General features: G+C 43.3%; 1 protein-coding gene across 7 annotated transcripts in view; it reads right to left on the minus strand.

Annotated features, from left to right (window-relative positions):
- The window catches only part of SLC35D2 (solute carrier family 35 member D2), a 62727-nt gene that overhangs the window by 23487 nt on the left and 21799 nt on the right, over positions 1–17441 (minus strand). For 4 of the 7 annotated variants that reach the window (XM_063696589.1, XM_019033875.4, XM_063696590.1 and 1 more), the window contains 5 exons: positions 15982–16049; positions 7879–7950; positions 6944–7012; positions 1680–1841; positions 1139–1241 (listed from right to left, as the gene is read on the minus strand). In XM_063696589.1, the coding sequence (XP_063552659.1) occupies positions 1139–1241; positions 1680–1841; positions 6944–7012; positions 7879–7950; positions 15982–16049 (474 nt within the window). The remainder of the gene's footprint in view (positions 1–1138; positions 1242–1679; positions 1842–6943; positions 7013–7878; positions 7951–15981; positions 16050–17441) is intronic. The other 3 variants (XM_031014804.3, XM_063696593.1, XM_063696592.1) reach the window with 3 other exon arrangements.

Here is a 17441-nt window from a genome sequence, read left to right on the forward strand (position 1 = left end):
ACCAAAACTACAGAGAAAACGCATGGCAGTGGGAAGCCTCTAGGGTTCCATTCATCTCCAGCATTCTAATTATGTGGGTTTTTTTTTAAAGCATGTTATTCAGAATGGGAAATCTGGAACAAAATAAAGAACATTAAAAATGTTAATATAAACAAAACTCTTTAAAAACATCTGCTCTTTCCATTAAAGGACAGCAGCATCATATATTTACTTTCATTAAAGTGGCCACACCACTTCACCATTTTCAAAAAAGGATGACATATTGTGATCCTCAAAAGACAACAAACCTGTTTTTGTAAAACTTCTACCGTTAAAAAAAAAAAAAAAATGGCCATGCAGGGGAAAAAAAAAAAAACACTGCAGATTAAAAAAAAAAAAAAAAAAAAGAGCAGATAAAAAAAAATAGCTCATGGAAATAAGCCTGTTGGTCAGAGTGAACTCCCTCATCCAGCACAAAGAGCTTGGAACAAAGAAACATATGCCTGACTCATCCTCCCGGCTTCCTGTAACAGCTGGGGGTGGGGGTGGGGGTGGGGGTGGGGGTGGGGGTGGGGGAGGGATGGGGGTGGGGGTGGGGGAGGGATGGGGCCTCCACGTGACAGGCAGCCACACAAAAGCAAAGCTCCTCTGCCCCAGCCCCTCATCATCAGAAGCAGCAGCTATTGCTGGACAAGACTTTACAAATTATCCATTGCAGTCATTTCATTCCACAGATAAGGAAACTGAAGTTTGGAGAAGTTAAGGTTCAAAGTCACAACAGTCAGTAAGTAGAAAAACTTGTGTCTGTAGCCCACATCTCCAGACTCCAAACTAGCGCTCTCTGAACAAATATCGTGACCCCTGACCTTGCCTTGGTGATTGATGATGCTGGTAAAAAAATTAATTTGCCTTTCAGAATAATCCCTTTTTATATGTTCTGAGTGTGCATCTAAACTAGTGGCTCTTCCCATCGTATCTCATTTTCACCCAAAATTTCGCAAATAATAACTTATACAGACAAGGTAATTGAAAATAAGGAATTTACAGGTCATATTATATAAATTAAATTACATTCCAACTGTACACATTCATTTTCATTTTTCATATAATTCTAGGGGCCAGATGACAGAGTCAAAAAGCCATAGGCAAGGTCTGGTACCTTTGGGTCCATTTTCTGTTTGGTATAAACTCCATTTGCTGCTGTGAAGATATCATTCAGGAATACAAAAATATAGCCTTCTAAGTTAAAAGCAAGGTCAGACCTGGGAGGGAGACCACAAAGGGAGAATGATTACTCAAAAACTCACAACTTGGCCTCCAAGCCCGCCTGATCTACCTTTCCCTAATCAAACCCACTTTTCTGTGGCACACTTTCCCCGCTTTGTGGTAGTGAATGATTAATTCCTCTGCTTTGCCTCCAGACAAAAACCAAACCAGCCCATCAGATGGCTTCGACTCAATCGTGAATGGCTTAAAACCAGAGCGACATTAAGCATCTTCCTTCAACTGCAACCCCTTTCTTTCGCTAGCTGATGAATCCACATAATAACTGGTGAGCCCTTACTTTCCTAAGGGGAGTGATTCGCCCCGATCCACCCAGGGGCTCTGCTTATTGTAGTGAACAGGGCCACCTCCAGGGTGCAGCCAGTGAGGGGCAGCTGGGCAGAGACTGGGTAAGAGGGGTCGCATGAGGCAGCCACACCTCCATCTGGTGCCCAAACCGCACCCCGTCCATCAAAATGGCAAGGCAGGTATCCATCCTTCTATGTGGCCCCTCTATGGCTCCTTTCTTCCCATTCTTTTGAAACAGCTTCTCTTCCATTTCCATTATAAATAGCACCAGCATAAAAACGTTTGGGGATCTATAACAGGAACAAGAGGAAGAGCAATAGCTGAGCCATGATGTGGCCCACCCACCTGCACTTGATTGTTGCAGACAGTGCTAGGCCATGTCATAATTCAGAAATACACATTGCCAGGGAGGAAAACCTTTTCCTGTACCCTCTTAGATTCAGTGTCTGGGGACCTGCTAATTTAACTTATAAAAGACAGATTAACAGGAGAAAGAGAATACAAATCTTATTAATATGTTCCCTAAAGTTCACAGAAAAGAAGTGAAACTCAAAGAAACAGTTAGACTTGGGGACTCACGTTTTAAAAAGGAAAGAGGATTTGGGCTTCAAGGAACAAATAAATTGTGTAATTGTTAGAACGTAACTAGGAAACCTATGGTGGAAATGATGAACGAGAAGGGTTATTTTAGGGTTTGTTTATGCAGACGCATCTCAGGGCCGACCCTCCGTCCAGTGATAGGAATTGCTCTCCTCTTCCTGGGATGGGAGAAGTGGTCCTCTTCACAATGGGAAATTGATTCCCTGGTTTTTAGGCAGAAAGGAGAAGGCAGCAAACTTTCTGATCTGTTGATTCTCAATCGTTCTCGGCTCAAAATAATCCTGATCTCACAGTGGCACAGTTTGCAGTGGCATACCCTAAATCTTCTTCAATGTCAAAATAAGATTATTTCTAACCAAAGAGAATGAAACAGAGAGCAAAAATTCTACCAAAATCTGAATGCAAATTAAATTGGATTTTTGCTTGACGCCTCCACACATTATTATCTACAAATATATTTGTGAGAAGGGAAATTAATTTTAGTCATCATAAGTCAGAATTCTCTCTCAGTCACAATTAAAAAAAAAAAAAAAAGGATTTTTGGCCAGGCGTGGTGGCTCCTGCCTATAATCCCAGCACTTTGGGAGGCCAAGGTGGGTGGATCACCTGAGGTCGGGAGTTCGAAACCAGCCTGACCAACATGGAGAAATCCCGTCTCTACTAAAAATACAAAATTAGCTGGGCGTGGTGGCACATGCCTGTAATCCCAGCTACTTGGGAGGCTGAGGCAGGAGAATCACTTGAACCAGGGAGGCAGAGGTTGCGGTGAGCCAAGATCGTGCCTCCAGCCTAGCAACAAGAGCGAAACTCTGTCTCAAAAGGATTTTCTTCAAAATAAGGGTCTTCCAAATTTCTTACCTACCCACATGTGATTCAGCGTGAAGAAGAGCAGAGTCTGCCGCCCCCTGAAACAGCAGAGCCAAGTGAGTGGAAAGGGGATGGGGGGAGATGCTGCCTACCTCCTGGGAGAGCTTCAGGGGAACTCCTACTCAGGGGACCAAGAGTTCCCAGCAGCGCTGTTCCCACTCCCGGAAGCCTGGGCCACTGTCAAGCAGCTTACCCACTGTTTGTTTAGGCCAGTGGTGACAGCACAGACATTTCTGAAGAATTTACTTGTTTAATCAATTAGAGCAGATTCATGTAACCCTTGCAGTTGTTCAAGCGATCCTCCCATCTCAGTCTCCTGAGTAGCTGGGACTACAGGCATGTGCCACCATGCCCAGCTAATTTTTTTACTTTTATTTTTGTAGAGACAGGGTTTCATTATGTTGCCAGGGCTGGTCTCGAACTCCTGGGCTCAAGCAATCCCGTCACCTGGGCCTCCCAAAGTACTGGGATTGTCAGAGGCGTGTGAACCCGAGCAACTCCATCTTAAATAGGAGCTGGGTAAAATGAAGCTGAAACCTACTGGGCTGCATTCCCAGGCGGTTAAGGCATTCTAAGTCACAGGATGACATAGGAGGCCGGCACAAAATACAAGTCATACAGACCTTGCTGATAGGCCAAAACCCACCGAAACTAAAATGGCCACAAAAGTGACCTGTGGTCATCCTCACTGCTACACTCCCGCCAGCGCCGTGACAGTTTACAAACGCCAGGGCAATGTCAGGAAGCTACCCTATATGGTCTAAAAGGGGAGACATGAATAATCCACCCCTTGTTTAGCAAATCATCAAGAAATAACCATTAAAAATGGGCAACCAGCAGCTCTGGGGCTGCTCTTTCTATGGAGTGGCCATTCTTTTATTCCTTTACTTTCTTAATAAACTTGATTTCACGCTGCACTGCAGACTCGCCCTGAATTCTTTCTTCCACAAGATCCAAGAACCCTCTCTTGGGGTCTGGATCAGGACCCTTTCCTGTAACAGGATTACAGGCATGGGCTACCACACCCAGCCCAGATGTATTTTAACTTTTTCTGGCCATGTGACTTGTTTTTGAATAAAATGTAAGAGAAGGTGACACGTCACTTCTGGGTGAAACCTTTAAGAGCCAGTGCATAATTCCCCACATTCCCTTTTCCTGCTTGTTTGGCAAAGGAAGTGCCCTCTGAGGCAGGGATTCCATCAGCCTGGGTCCCTGAGTGAACACATGGAGCACAGCCCTCGCACTAGTACTGCCTAGTGTTGGCCGGCGTGTATGGCGTGGATGGGGTGCATCTGGTGAGTGAAGCTACTGCCGTGTGGAGGTTGTTTGTTACAGCAGCATCACCTGCTCATCCAACAGTCTGATCTGCCACTGCTTGCATCTGGATGCGCTAATGTAAGAGGAGAGCAGGATGGGGTCACTGCTGGTCTGTAGCTAAGCACTCACGGCTGATCTGTAGCTAAGCACTGTGGCTAAGCACTATGAATGCCAGCTACCAGGTGGGGATCCATTCTGTGAGTGCCAGAGGAAGAGCCAGGCTGAGCATGGCTACTCCAGGCTGGCTCTTGGTTGAAAGTTAGATGCTTTAGGAACCCCGATTTACCCTTTTAGATTGTTTGTAGACTGTCCTTACATATGTGAAGCATGGACTGGATTTCTGATCACTGGTTCTGGAAACGCACCTGCATACCCACGGTAACTGAAGGGCCATTCCTCACCAAAGACTTACCACAGTTTTATAAACCATTTTTTGCAAAAGTCTTTAACTGGCTGTAAGTCAGTGGTTTTCAAAATGAGCCCTAAGGAAGCTAGAAGAGAGGGGCTGTGCTGGGGAGACCTCAGAGTGCTGTGGGAGAAGCCCAGGGAATTTCACCCCAAAAACTTGGTACCCTGGCATACAGATTATTTTACATGGAAAGCCCTTGAAGGGCAGCAGATGCTGAAGAGGCTTTTCTTGGATACTCCCTTTTCAATCTTAAAAGAGTGCGCCCACCCATGAGAACACACTTGCTTTCCATCCCCCTCTCTGAAATCTACTGCAGAGAAGACGAGGAATGCAGCCACATCTGGGCAGACTTTAAAAATATAATGTCTGCCTCTCGGGTGCAAATTCCAAAGAGAATCAATCCTTTACAATTTTTGTCTCCCAGGTCCATTCATTCTCTCCAGGCATCATTTCTGAACTCCCAAAAGCATTGTCTCCATTCTCTGCCCTCCCCTGAAGAAGGATATAGAAGCACCTGCACCCCACTGGGTCACTGGGTGGCCGCTCTCCCGTGATCTCTACCCCAGGCATGGGAAGGTAAATCTGTGTGTCTTTCTCTCCTCTCAATCTGCTCTTTTGTCAGTTCCTTTTTTTTTTTTTGAGATGGAGTCTCACTCTGTCATCCAGGCTGGAGTGCAATGGCACAATCTCAGCTCACTACAACCTCCACTTCCCAGGTTCAAGCGATTCTCCTACCTTAGCCTCCTGAGTAGCTGGGATTACAGGCACCTGCCACCACACCTGGCTAATTTTTGTATTTTTAGTAGAGACGGGGTTTTGCCATGTTGGCCAGGCTGGTCTCTAACTCCTGACTTCAGGTGATACACCTGCCTGGGCCTCCCAGTCGCTGGGATTACAGGCATGAGCCACCACGCCCGGCCTGTCAGTTCCTTTTTTAATGAACCTTCAGAGAGTAGAAGGGGAAGCTGTCTCCCTTAGCCCCTGGAGCATCTTCCACAGAACTCCTCCTTTTTTAAACTACTTTACTTATAAAATTTCATTCCAAAAAAAGCCTGTCATGACTGGATGAGGCTGTGAGAACTGCTGTCTAATGGGTGCTGGCCCTATACCCGCGGTGTGAATTGGAGCACTGAGACCACAGAGCCAGCTTTCAAGGAGTAAAACTCAGCCCGTGGCTAGGACTAGGGGAGAGAAAGGTACAGATGACACGTAAGTAATAAACCTTAGTCTACACAATGGACTAAATACATTTATAATGACAGTAAGCATGATTTGTTTTTCTTAGAGACAGGATCTTACTCTTTTGCCCAGGCTAGAGTGCAGTGGTGCAATCATTGCTCACTGCAACCTCAAACTCCTGGGCCCAAGAGATCCTCTTTCCCCAGCCTCCTGAGTAGCTGAGACTCCAGGCACACACCACGACCCCAGGCTAATTTTCTTTCCTTTTTTTTTTTTTTTTTTTTTTTTTTTTGTAGAAATAGGTTCTCACTATGTTTCCTAGGCTTATCTCAAACTCATGGGCTCAGGTGATATTCCCACCTAGGCTTCCTACAGTGCTGGGATTATAGGGGTGAGCCACCACACCCAGCCTGGAGCTAAGTTTTGAACCCAGAGAATGTAACTATTCACATGCACTATCCACCATGCTATAGCAGAAATCTGAGCACCTGCCTGCCCACGAAGACTTGGAGTCCTCGTTATTCCTTTTGCAAAATAATTATTAAAGTAGTAGTCATGCACCAGTGTTGGCTCATATCCCAAACGTACAAATATATTTAGCATTCTACCATCAGAAATAGCAACTGCTAAGGTATCATGGAATAATAAAATAATCAGCACACAAAGGCTTTGTAAGTCTGTTATTATTAATCAAATGCCTAAGAACTTCTCAAGTAAAGTTGTTATAATGAAGACAAACATTCAGTGAGAAATGTAAACAGTTCACTGCTTTTTCTGAAGAAAAGCTATATTAATATCTTGCAATGCTCTCTTCATATATTCTCAGAAATTTTCTGGCCAATGTGGGACCCACTTTGACTTTCACAGGAACACATGGGGATTCCACTAACTTCAACAGATTTGTCTCTTGGCTGCTCAATTCAACAGCAGCCAGATGGAAAATGAAAAACTGAGGATGGGGCTGGGCCTATTGTCAAAGACACAAAGAAGTTATTGAGCAGAAACAGTCCAAAGTCTTACCCAGCTGCTATGAAAGCCCCGAGAATAATGGCAAAGACACTGAGGATGATGTTGAGTGAATACTGCTTCCTGTAATAAATACACAAATAAGAAAGGAAAGGGAGCAGAGAGGAAAACATTGAAATATGATTATATTTTTTAAACAAATTGAAAATAGACATCAGCATTTTTATAGCTAAAATCCAGCAGACAATGCTTGATGCAGAGAAAGCACTAAAAGTGTTTCTAAGTCAGACTAAATTTACATTATTTCTTAAGCAGTTTTCTTAATCTAATTACAAACTGATTTCTCTGTTCTCACTAGAGAGATACTGGGACAAAATACAGAAGCGCTCCTGCTGGTGGATCTAGTTTGCATGGACTGATAGTGAGTATTCAAAGATTATGATAAAATTCAATACAAGGGCTTAAAACACTGAACCACCAACCAAAATTCATTTCTAAATAATCCTCCCAGCAAAATCAAGAATCAACTTTTTGGATATCAGACTAAATATCCTTATGAAAAATTTTATACCAACAATATAAAAATTAATTTCTTCTGATATTATAATTACTGCATCAGAATTGATATCCCTCATACCCTGCACAACTATCCTGTATGTATACATGGACAGTTTCCCTTCTGTATTCCAAAATTGGTTTATATTCCATCTGGCTCAGGAAACAGGTTTACATCCTTTTTGGAGTGTTTCTTTTACTTTCTTACGATTTTCTACCACAAACATGCATTATCTGTCTATGGTAAAATTACAACTTTTAAAAAATCCCTCAATAAGTTCTTAGGGAATCACAGAAGCACAAAACTACTTTTAAATGAATAAACCATTTGTCCTTAAATTATTGCAACTAGCAATGGCTACTAGAATTTGCTGGGTAAAAGAAATGCAGTGGGTGGGAGGCACACTGGAAGAATGGAGGAAAAACAAAATCACCCAAGTATGATGGTTTCCAGAAGTAAGGTAAGTGGAATGGTGAATTTCCTGAGCACGGTGAACATCGGTAGGCTGCCAGGAAAAGAGTGAAGCATGTCAGACACCAAGGGTTGGTTGATTGGTTTTATCTTTTACGTGTTTTACATTTTTAATTAAGCTTACTAATTTTCCAAATCAATTTTCACATTTACCATTAACAGATCACATTAAATAATAAAAATAAATGGAGATTAAATAATTTCATACCACTTTCACTTAGCAATTTATTTACTTATTATTTATTTATTTATTTAGTTAGTTAGTTTGGAGACAGAGTCTCGCTGTGTTGCCCAGGCTGTAGTGCAGTGGTGCAATCTCGGCTCACTGTAACCTCTGCCTCCCGGGTTCAAGCGATTCTCCTGCCTCAGCCTCCCAAGTAGCTGGGATTACAGGCATGCGCCACAACACCCGGCTAATTTTTGTATTTTCAGAAGAGACAGAGTTTCGCCATGTTGGCCAGGCTGGTCTCAAACTCCTGACCTAAGGTAATCTGCCCGCCACAGCCTCCCAAAGTGCTGGGATTACAGGCGTGAGCCAACGCACCCAGGCTTCACTTGGCAATTTAAGACACCGTTCTGTCCATCCATTCTAAAGGTTGTGCTGAAACTACTTCATGATGTGAACCAATACATCCTTTGACAAATCAAGTCAGGCCTATGCGTCATCATTAAATAGTCCTGACCGACTGGGCACCGTGGCTCTCGCCTGTAATCCCAGCACTTTGGGAGGCCAAGGCGGGCAGATCACTTGAGGTCAGGAGTTTGACACCACACTGACCAACATGGTGAAACCCTGTTTCTACTAAAAATACAAAAATTAGCCAGGCATGGTGATGTGAACCTGCAGTCCCAGCTACTCGGGAGGCTGAGGCAGGAGAATTGCTTGAACCCGTGAGGCAGAGGTTGCAGTGAGCCAGGATCGCACCACTGCAACCTCTGTCTCAAAAAAAGTAAAAAAAGGTTCTGACCTTGGACCTAATTACTTCTTCTTGGGAAACTTATTCTAAGGTAATAATCGAAAGACAGAAAAAAAAAACCACATGCATAAATGTGTTCACTGCAGTCTGTGGGAAAAACATCAGAAACAACCTAAATGTCAGACATCACAATAGTTAAATAAATTATGATCCATTCAGTTGAGGGAACATGATACTATAACTCTGTAATACAAATACTATTAGAAAATGAATATTAAATAAAACAAATGGATACAAAACCATGTAGGATCTACAACTATAACAAGACACATTCTGTATACAGAAAAGGGCTGCAAAGGATTACTTATTTATTTATTTATTTATTTATTTATTTATTTATTTATTTTGAGATAGGGTCTCACTCTGTCACCCAGACTGGAGTGCAGTGGCGCGATCTCAGCTCACTGCAATCCCCACCTCCCGGGTTTAAGCGATTCTCCTGCCTCAGCCTCTCGGGTAGCTGGGATTACACTACCACGCCCAGCTAATTTTTGTATTTTTAGTAGAAATGAAGTTTTGCCATGTTGGCCAGGCTGGTCTCGAACTCCTGATCTCAGGCGATCCACCTGCCTCAGCCTCCCAAAGTGCTGGGATTATAGGCGTGAGCCACCGCACTGGGCTGAAAATGAGTATTTAAAATTGTGTGTTAAAAGGTAGATTATGGGTGATTTTCTTCCCCAAATTTTATGTAGTAAGGCTAAACTGCCTTAAAATATATAGTTAAGAACCTTCTACCCACTCCTAACACCCAGAGATTCCACGATGCAGCTCAGCGCATAGTCAACAGACTGCCAGGGCTGCCAAATGCCAGCCCATCTCCACCTGCTTCTAGATGCGACTCTGAGCGGCCAATGAGCTAGGGAAAGAAAGTCAGAGCTGGAACAGCAGCACAGGAGGAGAGTGGCAGCTCAGCCAACCATACCCCAGCACAGGCTTCACATCATCAACCACGCTGCATCCAGAGAGCAGCTGCAGAAAGAATGTTCAGGAACTTTATATTCACACCTAAAGATGTCTTACGAGACTGGCTGGACCTACATTTTTCAAAGCTGCAACAACAACAACAAAACGTTTTATATTTTCAATTGCATTCGAAAAGTATTCTAGATTATGCCTTTTAAAAGCAAATAAGGTATACTTAATGGTTAAAAAGTGAATGTTTTCCCCCTATGATTAGGAACAAGACCAGGATGTTCACTCTCACTATTGCATCTATTCAACACTGTATTTGAGGTTCTAGACAGTGCAGTTAGAAAAAACAAACATCTCATTTGGAAAGGAAGAACTAAAGCTATCTCTATTTGCAGAGAACATCTTCTATACAGAAAATCCTAAGGGATCCACTTAAAAATTATTAGAACCACAATAAGTGAATCAAGCAAATAGGCAGGAAACAAAACGAATATACAAAAGTCAGCTCTGAATATACACTAGCAATGAGCAATCCAAAAATGAAATTAGGCTGGGCACAGTGGCTCACGCCTGTAATCCCAACATTTTGGGAGGCCAAGGTGGGTGGATGAATTGAAGTCAGGAGTTCAAGACCAGCCTGGCCAACATGGTGAAACCCCACCTATACTAAAAATACAAAAAATTAGCTGGACGTAGTGGTACGTGACTATAATCCCAGTTACTTGGGAGACTAAGGCAGGACAATTGCTTGAACCTAGGAAGCAGAGGTTGCAGTAGCCAAGATCGCACCACTACACTCTAGCCTGGGCAACAAAGTGAGACTCCGTCTCAAAAAAAAAAAAAAAATTAAGTTACCAAAGCAATTTCATCTAAAATAGCATCAAAAAGAATAAAATTCTTAGACACAATTTTAACAAAAGAAGTGTAAGACTTGTGTGCAGAAAACTACAAAACATTGTTAAAAAAATTTAAAAAACCAGGTGCAGTGGTTCATGCCTGTAATCCCAGCACTTTGGGAGGCTGAAGTGGAAGAATTGCTTGAGGCCAAGAGGTTGAGAGCAGCCTGGGCAACAGAGCAAGACCCCATCTCTACTTTGAGACAGGGTCTTGCTCTGTTGCCCAGGCTGGAGTGCAGTGGCGTCATCTTGGCTCACTGCAACCTCCGCCTCCTGGCTCAAGCGATTCTTGTGCCTCAGCCACCCGAGTAGCTGGGATTTAGGCGTGCACTACCATGCCTGGCTAATTTTTGTATTTTTAGTATAGATGGGGTTTCACCATGTTGAGCAGGCTGGGTCTCAAACTCCTGACCTCAAGTGATCCACCTGCTTTGATCTCCCAAAGTGCTGGGACTACAGACGTAAGCCACCACGCCAAGCCAAAAAATATATATGTTTTTTAAATTCACAGTAGTGAATGTCTGTAGTCTCAGCCACTTGGGAGGCTGAGACAAGAGGATGGCTTGAGCACAGGAGGTCGAGGCTACTGCAGTGAGCTATGATCATGCCACTTGTACTCCAGTCTGAGCAACAGAGTGAGATATTGTCTCTAAGAAAAAAAAAAATTTTTTTTTTTGAGACGGAGTTTCGCTCGTCGCCCAGGCTGGAGTGCAATGGTGCGATCTTGGCTCACTGCAACTTCCACCGCTTGGGTTCAAGCAATTCTCCTGCCTCAGCCTCCCAAGTAGCTGGAATTACAGGTATCCACCACCACACCCAGCTAATTTTTGTATTTTTAGTAGAGATGGGGTTTCACCATGTTGGTCAGGCTGGTCTCGAACTCCTGACCTCAGGTGATCCACCTGCCTCGGCCTCCAAAGTGCTGGGATTACAGGCGTGAGCCACTGTGCCTGGCCTTCTAAGTAAATTTTTAAATCAAAAAAAGAAAGTAATGAAGACCTAAATAAACAGAAAGACACTCCATGTTCATGGATCAAAAGACCTTATGTTATTAAAACCTTATGTTATTAAAAATACTCTTCAAATAGATACACAGATTGCTACAGTTTGGATATCTGACCCTTTATGCCTCATGTTAAAATTGGATCCCCATGTTGAAGGTGGAGCCTGGTGGGCAATGTTTCAGCTGTGGGGGCTGATTCCTCATGGATAGATTAATCAACTGGGGCAGGGGGAGTGAGTTCTCACTCTGTTAATTCCCATGAAGGTTGATTGTTAAAGGAGCCTGACAGCACCCCCTCTCTTGCCATGGGATCTCTGCACGCACTGGCTCCCCTTCCCCTTCTGCCAGGAGGGCCTGAGGCCCTCACCAGATGCAGATGCTGGCGCCATGCTTCTTGCACAGCCTGCAGAACTGTGAAGCACACGAACCTTTTTTCTTCATAAATTACCCAGCCTCAGGTAGTCCTTTACAGCAACACTAACAAACTAAGTCACAGATTCAACACAATCCCTATCAAATCTTAGCTGGCTTTATTTATTCTTTTTTTTTTTGCAGAAATTGACAAGCTAATTTTAAAATTAATAAGGAAATGCAAGAGAATTGAAAAATCAAAACTATCTTGAAAAAGAAGAACAAAGTTGGTGTACTTATACTTTCCAACTTCAAAATTTAATACAAAGTTACAATAATCAAGACTAGCTAGTACTGGTTTAAAGATAGATAGATAGATAGCTGGCTGGGCATGGTGGCTCACTCCAATAATCCCAGCAATTTAGGAGGCTGAGGCAGGCGGATCCCTTGGGCCCAGGAGTTCGAGACCAGCCTGGGCAACAAGGTGAAATGCTATCTCTACAAAAATATTAAAACAATTATTAGCCAGGTGTGCTGGTGCTCACCTGTGGTCCCAGCTACTTGGGAGGCTGAGGTGGGAGGATCGCTTGAGCCTGGGAGGTCAAGGCTGCAGTGAGTGGTGACTGTGCTACCACACTCCAGCCTGGGTGACAGAGCAAGACCCTGTCTCAAAAAAATAATAATAGAGATAGATAGGCTGGGCGTGGTAGCTCATGCCTGTAATCCCAGCACTTTGGGAGGCCGAGGCAGATGGATCACCTGAGGTCAGGAGTTCGAGACCAGCCTCAACATGGAGAAACCCCATCTCTACTAAAAATACAAAATTAGCTGGGCGTGGTAGTGCATGCCTATAATCCCAGCTACTCTGGAGGCTGAGGCAGGAGAATTGCTTGAACCTGGGAGGCAGAGGTTGCGGTGAGCCGAGATCGTGCCATTGCACTCCAGCCTGGGCAACAAAAGCGAAACTCCATCTCAAAAAATAAAAAATAAATAAAGATGATATACAATCAATAGAATACATTCTTAAAATTATGATCAATTGATTTTCTACCAGGGTGCCAAGACAATACAATGGAAAAAGAACAGTCTTTTCAACAAATGGTGCTGGGACAACTGAACATCCACATGCAAAAAAAATGAATTTGAACTTCTATCTCATACCACATATAAAAAATTAACCCAAGAGCTGGGTATGGTCGCACGTGCCTGCAGTCCCAGGTACTCGAGAGGCTGAGGTGGAGAATCATTTGAGCCCAGGAGTTTGAGGCCACAGTGAGCCATGATTGCACCAGTGAAAGCTACTGCATTTGAGTCTGGGTAACACAGCAACATTGAAAGACCCCATCACTTAAAAGGAAAAAATTTTTAATTAACTGAAATGTATTAAAGACCTGGACATAGGATCTAAAACTATAACATTCTTAGAAGAAAGTATAGAAGTAAATCTTTATGACCCTTCGGTTAGGCAAAGCCTTAGATAAAACATCAAAAGTACAAGCAACAAAAGAAAAACATAGAAAAACTGGAATTCATCAAAATTAAAACTTTCACAGGCTGGGCACAGTGGCTCATTTCTGTAATCCCAACACTTTGGGAGGCTGGAGCAGGCAGATTGCTTGAGCTCAGGAGTTCAAGATCAGCCTGGGCAACATGGTGAGACCTAGTCTCTACAAAAAACATAAAAATAAGCCAGGCATGGTGGCACACACCTGTAGCCCCAGCTATTCAGGAGACCAAGACAGGAGAATCGCTTGAGCCCAGCAGGGTGAGGCTGCAGTGAGCTGTGATCGCACCACTGCATTCCAGCCTGGAGACCCTGTCTCAAAAAATAATAATAATAATATTTGTATAAATGGATAAACAAAATATTATATATATATATATATACCTGCAATGGAATATTAATCAGCCTGAAAAAGGAATTAAATTCTGATACCTAATATAACATGGATAAACCTTGAAAATATGATGTAAGAGAATAAGCCAGACAAAAAAGGCAAAAATATTGTACGATTCTACTTATATGAGATGTCTAGAGTAGGCAAATTTGTAGAGACCTAAATGTAAAATGTAAACTATAAAAATTCTGGAAGATAGCATTTGGGTAATCTTGGTTTGATGATGAGTTTCAAATTCAAAACCAGAAGTATAATCCATGAAAGAAAAAAAATGATTGTGAACTTCATTAAAATTAAAAACTTCTGCTCTGTGAAAGACAGTGTTAAGAAAATAAAAAGATAAGCCACAAACTAGGAAAAAAATATTTGCAAAACACATATTTGATAAAGGACTTGTATCAAGTAAATGAAAAACCATGAATCCATGATAGGAAAACACAACAACAAACAAACAAAAAACAACCCTTCCTGGTCACTATTGAAGGTGTCAGGACACTAATTTATTAGTCTGAACATTGATAAAGGAAGCTTTTATCCTGCTTTTCCTATATGAAGTGGTGAAAATTTGTTCTTATCGAAAAAGTTTAGGTTGGGTGTGGTGGCTCATGCCTGTAATCCAAGTACTTTGGGAGGCCAAGACAGGCAGATTACTTGAGGTCAGGAGTTGAAGACTAGCCTGGCCAACATGGTGAAACCCCGTCGTTACTAAAAATACAAAAATTAGCTGGGCACGGTGGCAGGTGCAGAATCCCAGCTACTTGGGAGGCAGGAGAATCGCTTGAACCCAAGAGGTGGAGGTTGCAGTGAGCCAAGATCACATCACTACACTCCAGCCTAGGTGACTGCGCAAGACTCCATCTCAAAAAAAAGATAAGATATCAACCCCTTAAAATCATTAACAGTGGCCGGGTGCGGTGGCTCATGCCTGTAATCCCAGCACTTTGAGAGGCTGAGGCGGGCGGATCACGAGGTCAGGAGATCGAGACCATCCTGGCTAACACGGTGAAACCCCGTCTCTACTAAAAATACAAAAAATTAACCGGGCGTAGTGGCAGGCGCCTGTACACCCAGCTACTGGGGAGGCTGAGGCTGGAGAATGGCTTGAACCTGGGAGGCGGAGCTTGCAGTGAGCCGAGATTGTGCCACTGCACTCTAGCCTGGGCGACAGAGCGAGACTCCGTCTCAAAAAAAAAAAAAAATCATTAACAGTGAAACTGATCCATTTAATAGCATTCCAAGAAGGATAAGGTATTATGTGCCCCATAATCAAAAGACCCTGAAATGGGCCGGGCGCAGTGGCTCACACCTGTAATCCCAGCACTTCGGGAGGCCAAAGCGGATGGATCACCTGAGGTCAGGAGTTCAAGACAAGCCTGGCCAACATGGTGAAACCCTGTCTCTACTAAAAATACAAAACTTAGCCAGGCGTGGTGGCAGGCGCCTGTAATCCCAGCTACTTGGGAGGCTGAGGCAGGAGAATCGCTTGAACTCAGAAGGTGGAGGTTGTAGTGAGTCAAGATAAGGTTGCACTCCAACCTGGGAGACAGAGTGAGACTCCGTCTCAAAAAAAAAAAAAGACCCTGAAATAAATGCAGATGCACATTTCAGAAGTTTATAACACACACTTGAAAATGTCTGTCATTATTTTTCCCTGCACCAAACCTGGTCTACACCAAGGCTGAGGAGATGTTCCTGCTCTTATAAAACTGAGATGAAACCAAGTCACACAAAATCATATTCATACCAACAATCCTACCTGGATAAATCAGACCTTCTCTACCTTAATGTCTACAGCTCTCATATTCTATGTTCAGGCTTGAATATAATTTTAAAAATAAGCTTTTTAACATTCCTAAAATCATTGGCCAATTAAACTCAAAACTCCACCTTACTTTCTTAAATTACTAAATATTATTGTCTTCTATATATGGTATAAGCACTATCAATGGCAAAAATCAATCTTGGTCTTTGTACCACTGGCAGCACAGAGGTGAGGAACTTTCCACCAGCCATTATCCTGTACTCTACCTTAATTTACTTGTGCTTGATAATCCACTTATGTGGTTTCCAACGTAGAGGAGAGGCAGAGGAAACAGCTTCCATTTAAAAAAAAGAAGAAATATTTGGTTAGAACTCCAATAAGCATTTTCCTTCACATATAAAAATGGTGACAGATACTTCACCAGAGAGAATCTTCAAACAGGCATTTAAAAAAATGATTTTGGTGGGGCGTGGTGGCTCACGCCTGTAATCCCAGCACTCTGGGAGGCCAAGGTAGGCAGATCACGAGGTCAGGAGTTCGAGACCAGACTGACCAACACAGCAAAACCCCATTTCTACTAAAAATACAAAAATTAACTGGGCATGGTGGCACACATCTATAGTCCCAGCTACTCGGGAGGCTGAGGCAGGAGAATCACTTGAACCCGGGGGGCAGAGGTTGCAGTGAGCCAAAACTGCACCACTGCACTCCAGCTTGGGCAACAGAGCAAGACTTCATCTCAAAAAAAAAAAAAAAAAAAAGAAAAGGTGCGCCTCCTCACTAGTCATCAGGGAAATGCAAACTAAAGCCCATAAGATGTCACGACACACCCATCAGATTAGCAAAATTTATTTATTTATTTTTTGAGACAGAGTTTTGCTCTTATTGCCCAGGCTGGAGTGCAATGGTGTGATCTTGGCTCACTGCAACCTCCACCTCCCAGGTTCAAGCAATTCTCCTGCCTCAGTCTCCCGAGTAGCTGGGATTACAGGCATCCGCCACCATGCCCGGCTAATTTTTTGTATTTTTAGTAGAGATGGGGTTTTGCCATGGTGGCCAGGCTGGTCTCGAACTCCTGGTCTCAGGTGATCTGCCTGCCTCAGCCTCCCAAAGTACTGGGATTACAGGTGTGAGCCACCACACCCAGCCCAGATTAGCCAAATTTAAAATGACTCACATACCAAGAATACGAAGCAACAGGGACTTTCAGGCACGTTTGTCAGAAGGTGAATTGGTATAGCCACCATGAAGAACAGTTCAACGATACATGTTAAAGCTGAAGATATGCATGCCCCAGGGGCCAGCAGTTCCACTCTGATAGACACATTCCTCACTAATATGCACTGTTATGAACTGAATTTTGTTTTTCCCCACATTCATATGTTGAAGCCCTAATCCCCAATGTGACTGTATTTGGAGATAAGGTCTTAACCAAGGTAATTCAGGTTACATGAGGGCATAGTGGTACAGCCCTAGCCCAACAAGACTGATGTCCCTATATGAAGAGAAGAGGCCAGGCACGGTGGCTCACACCTGTAATTCTAACACTTTGGGAGGCCAACACAGGAAGATAGCTTAAGCCCAGGAGTTCAAGACCAGCCCTGGCAACATAGTGAGACCCTGTCTCTACAAAAATTTTTTAAATTAGCAAGGCATGGTAGCAAATGCTTGTAGTCCCAGCTACTTGGGAGGCTGAGGCAGGAGGATCACTTGGACCCACGAGTTC

Source organism: Gorilla gorilla, chromosome 13, assembly GCF_029281585.2.
Source record: "Gorilla gorilla gorilla isolate KB3781 chromosome 13, NHGRI_mGorGor1-v2.1_pri, whole genome shotgun sequence".
Taxonomy (NCBI): domain Eukaryota; kingdom Metazoa; phylum Chordata; class Mammalia; order Primates; family Hominidae; genus Gorilla; species Gorilla gorilla.